At 40.5% G+C, this 7,822-nt stretch overlaps 1 protein-coding gene across 2 annotated transcripts in view; it reads left to right on the top strand.

Annotated features, from left to right (window-relative positions):
* The first annotated feature begins 950 nt into the window (after window positions 1-950).
* The window catches only part of palld (palladin, cytoskeletal associated protein), a 45,885-nt gene continuing 39,013 nt past the window's right edge, over window positions 951-7,822 (top strand). For both annotated transcript variants that reach the window (XM_026304678.2, XM_026304679.1), the window contains exons 1-2: window positions 951-1,121; window positions 2,433-3,389. In XM_026304678.2, coding sequence (XP_026160463.1) covers window positions 2,434-3,389 — 956 coding nt within the window. In that variant the 5' untranslated portion in view covers window positions 951-1,121; window position 2,433. The remainder of the gene's footprint in view (window positions 1,122-2,432; window positions 3,390-7,822) is intronic.

The following is a 7,822-nucleotide window of genomic DNA, read 5'->3' as shown; positions in this document are numbered from 1 at the left end:
TTTTAATTGATTCCTTACATGTATATAGTTGCTGATTGAAGGTAGAGTGACAACAAGTAGAATTTTGATTATAATTAGTGCGTGTGTGTGTGTGTGTGTGTGTGTGTGTGTGTGTGTGTGTGTGTGTGTGTGTGTGTGTGGCATACATACATACGTACATACATACAGTGGAAATTCCTACCAAACATATCACTGGCACTTTACTGTAGTCAGTAGATTAATGAAGAACCAGAATAGCTCGAGAGCACAAAATGTGATAGTGGCCTAGAAATAGACCAAGTGAAGTTGCATGGTCCTCCACTGTCTGGCCCCTTATCACCCACTGATTGGCATTAGTGTGAGCCATCTTTCTCAGGTATACTAAATAAGATACCAGAATTTGTTGACTCATCAAAGAGTTAGAAATGCCAAGATCAGTACCCTATTGTAAACCTTCATATACATGTAGCATTGACCTTGACCTGCTCATGTGGCAATAAACACCATTTTTTATTAAATCCTCCCAGGCTCATTTTAGAGAACTTAGATGTAGGTATAACCACAACAAAGGCAGATTAGTGGGTGGTCTAGGGTCACTGGGGTCTTCACTAGACAAACCATACACCGGCCAATAACTGGTATGTCTTCAGGGCCCAAACGTGTGGTCATAACTGCTGCCAGTGAGACATGAATGTTGCATTAACCCCAATTGTACTGGCTTATTAGTGCATGTTGCGGGTGTGTGGTGTCAAATATTACAACAAGCACATGTACTTGAAGTACTGTTTTCTGTGTTTAACAAATGCTGGTTGTGTAAAAATGTCACCACTACCTTCTGTTTCCCTGGACTACCTTAACACACTCTCTTGATGCCAGTATTCTGGCTGTGAAACCTGAGCCACTGGCCAAATATAGCCCCACACAGTGAGTAGTTAGGGACCGGGACAGATGGGACAGCAGGCCACTGCAGAGGCAGTACGCAATTGGACCCTGAACCTGAGAGATCTTGCTGGCTGTCTGACCAATAACACTGCTCTTCTGGATAGAGAAGCTTCTTTTTCGCTCATTCTTGCTTAATAAACAAGTCAAACCTGGAACCACAAAACCAGGACAACACATTTGGACAAATATCCCACTTTAAAGTAAGTTCTCTGTTTTTGTTGATACTGTAAGCTACACTTTATGGCTTGGTCTTTAATTGTTTATCAAGATTATGACCTAATTCAGTTAACAAAACAGTACAGCTATTTTAAACGTTATCTTTATAGAGATTAGTCAACTTAAAACATGGTATGCAAAGTAATAATATTCATGAAATCTAGGAAAGAATAGGCATAGTGGAAACTTTGACAGCATTGACAGTTGTTAACATTATGTTAAGAATGTGCTAGTTTATCTGAGTTATGCTGAATGACTAATGATTGTCAGCATGTTTGTATGTTTGTGCCCAGTTCTACCTGTGTGTTTGAAGGTAGCAATGAGTTTCAAGATTGGGTGAGGTTGCACTACTTCGGTAAAACAGCCCATGGGATTAAAAATAACAACAGCTGCTCTTCAGGACATTATGAGTGGCCGAGTGTCACATATCATCATATATGTATCTACAATACCAGTTTCATATTGTAATGGACAGTTAAAGGGAGAGTATTAGTTTTTGAGAAAGTCAAATGTAAGAGTCCATCAGGTAGCATGAATTTACAGCACATACGGCATGTAGTCTGGCACACATTTATTTTAGGATCATGGTTTAAGGTGCACTGGCCTCTGTGTAAAGACTAGTCACAAATTGGTCCAGTGTTTTTTATATATATATATATATATATATATATATATATATATATATATATATAAATGTATATATATGTAATTCTTTGAGTGGAATGATATTTGATTTAAATGATTATTGAATGATTTTCGTTTGAAAATTATCTGGTTTCAGTATTTTGTCACTTCACTTAATTTAATTTTTTGACAGACAAACTAATTTAGTACAGTGATATCATAAGCATTCATTTTGTTTATTTATTGCCCAGTTGTTCAACCACTGGATTAATCAGAAGTTAATGTACTTGTCATTTTCAGTTCTTACTGTCATATGACGTTAATGTCAGTTTATATAGGGTGAAGCACAAGTGACAAAGAAGTGATGGGCTAAAATGTCCTGACAAACAGAGTGAGTAAGAAATGCTAGTCATGTTCACTATGACCTCGATAAAAAGCCTTTGCTAATACGCACCAACTGTGTCTAGACAACACTGGCCTGAGTCATCATGCCAGCTATGGCTGCAAGAGCAAATCAGCCTGTATGATCAAGTCTGTATTTTAAGCTTGACCTCTCTGAGAACTGTCGTTTCTGTTCTTTTTACTGACAGAAATGTCATATAAATAGACTACATGTTCAAACGTGCACAAATCTATGGCATTGAGTTCATGAGAGTTGATCTACATTTCAGAATGCAGGACGGGAGTTGGAATCAGCCACTCCCCATCTCTGTGCTGCTTCAGGACAGGGCAGCAGGCGGGACTCTGGAGGGAGATGGGGTTGTGTTTTCTGAGGCATCCTCAGATGGGGAACTCTACCTGGACTCTGTGACAGAGCTGGATTCTGGAGCTGGGAACTTTGCAGATCTCACTGCCTTCTTAAATGCAGAAGAGATCAGTCGTAGCTTGGACCTGGCCTGGGAGTCCTTCGGTGAAGTAAGTGAATCTGAAGAGCCAGACCCCTCTAGTCCTACCCCCGAAGAGCAGGCTCTCCAAACTATTCACACCCTCCCTGAGAACACCAAGAATACTGAAAACCTCACCACAAGCCCAAACCTACACCATCAGACCAAAGCCCCCTGCCCAGATGACAATGCATCAATTAAAGTCTCGTCCAGCCAGAATTCCCCCCTCTCCTCTGAGAAGGTTGTCAGTCACAAACCCATCCAACCAGTTTATAAGCAGGATAAACCCAGGCTGGTTCATGAGGGCCTGGAGCTGAATGACCGAGTGGCTTCAGCCACAGAGTTCTGTAGCCGAGCTGCTACGTTCATTGAGGAGCTGTCATCCATCTTCAAAGGTTCTGCTCAGTTGGAGCAACAGGTGGAGGAGGACTCCTCCTCCCCTGATAGTGGCTATCTGTCTCCCGGGAGCAGGCGGCCATTTTCTCAGGGCGCAGTCTCAGCTCCCTCTGTGCCTCCCAACCAGCAAGCACAGACACAATACAGCCAGCCAGACATGGCCTCTCAGCCTGGAGGCCCAGTGGGGGTGGCACTGTCTGCAAGATACCAAAACTCTGGAGCTCCAACCACACCTGGATCCCTGTCTCCTCCCCAGTTCCTCCAGAAACTCAAGAGTCAGGAGGTGGCAGAAGGAAGCCCTATCCGGCTGGAATGTCGAGTCAGAGGAAACCCCCCGCCCCTTGTCAGGTACGATTGATTAGATATGCCTTTATTGAGTTTAATAGGTACTACTGTTTTTTTTTTAAATAGAGATTAATCAATGACTTTATTTTTAATATTTTATTATGTTTAAATTACTCTTTCAGCAAATGCTTCACATGTTGTTTCTTTATGATTGTTTGTTGTATTTGTTTCTGTTCATGAGTTTGCACTTTTCTCAGCTGAGTCATTAATTGACCACTGTTTTGATTGATTAAGTGATTCATTTTTTAAGTGGCACAAAGCAGCTCTGATATATTCCCCTTGTGGTGATTAAGGAGTTTTCATATGGACAAAATGCCTTATTCATTTACTCCTGTCTTGGATTCATTTTGAGCATATTTGTTGGTTTACAAGAGATTTCATGACATTAAAAGTTCGGACCTTTATTAATGAGTGATTCTAAACTTGGTGGATTATCCAGAGTAGCCAAGGCACGATGCTGGTGAATTTTTAACAAACAAAATAACATAATGAAAAATGAACAGACCCTTATATCACAGTGTCAGTGATACTGACCAGAGTGGGCATCAGGCCTTGCCTGAGATAAGGTGAGTGAGGTGGGAGGCGGTCAGGAGGTGAGAATACACCCTTGTGTTGACAAGCAGAGCACCTGGTTTTGGAATAGGGGGACTTCTGCTCTGTGTAAGCAGATTCAGCTGATGGTACCTGTGCCAGTTGTCCCATTTATGCCTGAACTGTTATTCCAGTGGAGAGGACAGCCCAGCACCCCCTGTCTCTGAGAATTTGCACCAGTTCTCGAGCAAACTAAGAATACACTCCTCTCTTGTTTCTAGATATGCCAACCTCACGGCTCAGTCACCATGCTTGCTGTTTACTTTAGAGACATACCTGCACTAATTCCAGTATCAATGTATATGAATACGATTATTTCATGGCTGTAATGACAGACTTTCTGCCCTGCATGTTCTTTCTGATAGTCCAGATTTTCTGGCTGAATTCCAGTGATTCAGGCATTTATTCATTCATTCTATATGTTAAATACTTAAACTTAAACTTAAACCATAATATCCAAACCAAAATATCCAAATAAAACTTAACTTTAAACCAAACAAACTGAAACTATGGCATTTACTAACTCCACATATATTACATGTGGGGTCTATATGCTCTAGCATTTTATTTAATCAATATACAGAAATGATTACTTTGGATATCTTCTGCATCAGTTTATAAGCATTTTATTATACTTCAGCCTGACCGATTTGGTTTTGTTTGAAACCAGTCGGTTATTCTGAGTTACAGTGATAGACCCTCTGAGTGTGTCAAAGGGAGTCTAGGGGAGGTGGTATGTTTTTAGGTGTCTGTGTAATCAGAGGACATAAAGTCAGTGGCCCAGGACGTGTATCTCCCCAGCGGCCTGTCAGGGGCCTCTTCTGAGGCTGTATAAATAGTCTTCAGGCCAACAGGAGCCAGGCACAGGAACGCAGGCAATGCAATGACAAGGCGCTTTCAGTCACCAGGATCTACATCTCCCCACACCTTCTTGGGGAATATGAAGTGTGTAACATGTTTAACCACAAGGAAACAGGAGAGCCCAGATGCTGTGGCCATACTGGCATTATATACCAGAGAACATGAACAGAAAGCTGAGAGTAACGATGTGAAAAATGAAAACCCATTTCTACAAAATACAAAGGTACTTTACCTTTTCCCCCTATAATTTTATAATCTATGTAGTGTTCCAAAAAGCTGAAAGTGTATTTAGTCTTTATGACAGAAAGAGGTGATATCATTTTGGAACTGAGTACAACTTTGCACAGTAGTTTAGTGTTTGATGTTCCCAGTATTGTTTTTCTGCAGTTGGCTACTAGGAACACTAGATGGCAGAAAATTACTTATTAACAAAAATAAATCAGTGCATCAGTTTCTTAAAAATCTAAAGGATGTCCAGAGTGTGATATACCAAGAAGTACAATAGCAAAGAGGGTACTAAGATTGAACTTTCTGTACTGCAGTTTTATGTGATGAATACAAATGCAGTAACTTCCACATTGATTTGCTCAGCTGAACTGTAAAATTAAAAGAACACTACCCTAAAATACTGGCATCTTACAGGACCTGTTCAAAATTTTCACCAGTGTCCATAGTGAATATGGCAGTAACCACCTGCTCTAAGACTGATATTATTTAAACACATACATCTCAAAGTCATGTTGGAAATTTTAACCTGCAGAACAGTTCAATGAATCACCAGCACACAGCAAAATAAAGCAGTAGGTCTATGAGATGCACTATATGGTAGCAGGTGGACCTACTATCAGACACATATGTGTCTTTTGTCTGTGGACTTTGCTTCATCTTTTCCTTACAAACAAAGTTTGCAAGCAGTTATTTTTATGTGTCTGTACAAATGCACACGCATGCAGATGTGAGAGTGTTCTTTTTAAAATTATTTTTTATACCTTTCTTCTTTTATAAAGGTTGAATTTAGTTGCTTTGTTTCCATTTGGTGTTCATTTTCCCCAGTGCCTTTGATGCAATTGCCAGTCGGAGCAGGTGATGCACCTCCTCACCTCTTTGGTCTCCCAGGCTAATGAGTTGGTGCTGAGCTGATGCCAGCGTTTTACACGGCCAGTGAAAGAGACATTCCTGGTGGTTTGGTTGTTGGGTGCTGGGTGTGGTCTTCCATAGTCAACCACAATTTGTCTCAGCCAAAGAGTCTTACGGTGCTGAACGCCTGGTATTCTTTATGTCCTCATGCTTCTCACACACAATGCTTTCTGCAGTGTTCTGTTTATAATGATGCATCTCTGGTACTGGGATGCGTGTTTGTTATAACCTTGTGGAAACCACTTAATGCATTTTTGCGGTCTGAGGTCATTCCGGGCTTTATTTACCTCCTCAAGGAGCTAGTTTTAGGTTAAGATTAGATGTTGGCATGAAGGGATAGGAAATGTATGCAGTCAATGTGAAACCCTTGTGTGTGTGTGTGCTTGTGTTTGTAAAGTGAGCATTTCTAAACAAAATTGATGGTGTGAGGTCTGGTTGAGCATAACACCAAACATGCTGTGGGTGTCTGATGACTGATTTCTCACTGTGTCAGTGCACTGCAAAGCAGACGGAGAAAAGTCCTTCCAACTGTGGTGTGCTCAGTGTGCTATTTTAAACATTTTGTCTGATGCTCTTCCATGTCATTACCCTAGCTGTGCATTTCAAAACTTGACAAGAAGCTGAATGAAGAGAGATGGGCAGTTACAGCACAGAGAAGCCTCAGCTTGTTGGTTTCAACTGAATACACAAAACCACAGGGGAAGTTTTGGAAGATGAGAGGCATTCGATGAAATCTGCTCTGAAATCTACACAAGGCGTCTCCAACATCAGGAGGCGATGATATCCTACGTATTATGCATAGAGTATGATCCTTGTTAAAATTTAAACATGCTGCAAAGTTTGAGCCAAATTCGACCAACAGGATCTATGCCAGCAGGCACACAGACTTTAAAGGACACACAAAAAACATGTAATCTAAGTACTTAGCAAATTGCTCTTGTCCCAGTGCCTGAGGCCTGAGGAAAGTTTTGCTCCTTCCTTATGTTACTTACTTGGATTCAAAATACGTGGTTTGTATTTTAATTCTTATATTATCCATGGCCAAATAAGTCCTGTAAGAACAAACCACATTGGCTTTGTATGTCTTGCTATTAGTTATTAAATTATTTATCATGAAAGTCACCTAACATGTCACCATCGCTGCCTTTGCTGATTTAGTTTTTTGTTGGGATGTTGTATGACACTGTCAATTTTAGACCCAAAAGTCTGAAAGAAAAAGAATAAAAGCATCAAAAAAGAGAAACTAAACCTTTGAGTAAGAGAATTCCAACCATTCATATCTGTCATGAAATCTGTTAAATTCGATCTATGTGAATTGTGAAAAAAAAAAAGAATGGTCAGAGTAAATCAATAAATTCTCATGGGTTTGGTTTCTAGACCAGGCAACAGTTTAGATTTTAATTTTGGTTTCACTGTTTTCTTTTCTGTCTTTCTAACAGACTTAACCTCCTACACTTTCACACACAGATAAGAAGCAGATTTAGCATGCCAGCCTGTTTTTGCAGTAGTAGTAGTAGTAGGAGTTGGAGTAGTTGTAGCAGTAGTAGTGACTCTACCAGCTAACACTGTCAATAGCTCTTCCTCATACACTGTGTGAAGCAGACTTTGTATGAGGTCGTAGCAGGTGACCCACTACTGACTCATGACGTAGCCAGACTGTAATGCCGACTGTTTGGCCCGTTTCAGGAAGGCTATAATTTTATATGCTCCCTCATGGGCTCATTTGATCTCAGCAGGAGCAGGGAAAAGGAAAGAGCACTGGTATTTTTATACCTGCTTTCTTTTTAGTGGAATTTTTGCGAGCATGATGTAATTTCATATTTAAGCTCCAAATAATGAGCGAACCT

This window comes from Mastacembelus armatus, chromosome 4 (assembly GCF_900324485.2).
Source record: "Mastacembelus armatus chromosome 4, fMasArm1.2, whole genome shotgun sequence".
NCBI classification, from domain to species: Eukaryota; Metazoa; Chordata; class Actinopteri; order Synbranchiformes; family Mastacembelidae; genus Mastacembelus; species Mastacembelus armatus.
Note: the sequence above shows the minus strand (reverse complement) of the source record. Positions and strands in the feature narration are given on the sequence as shown.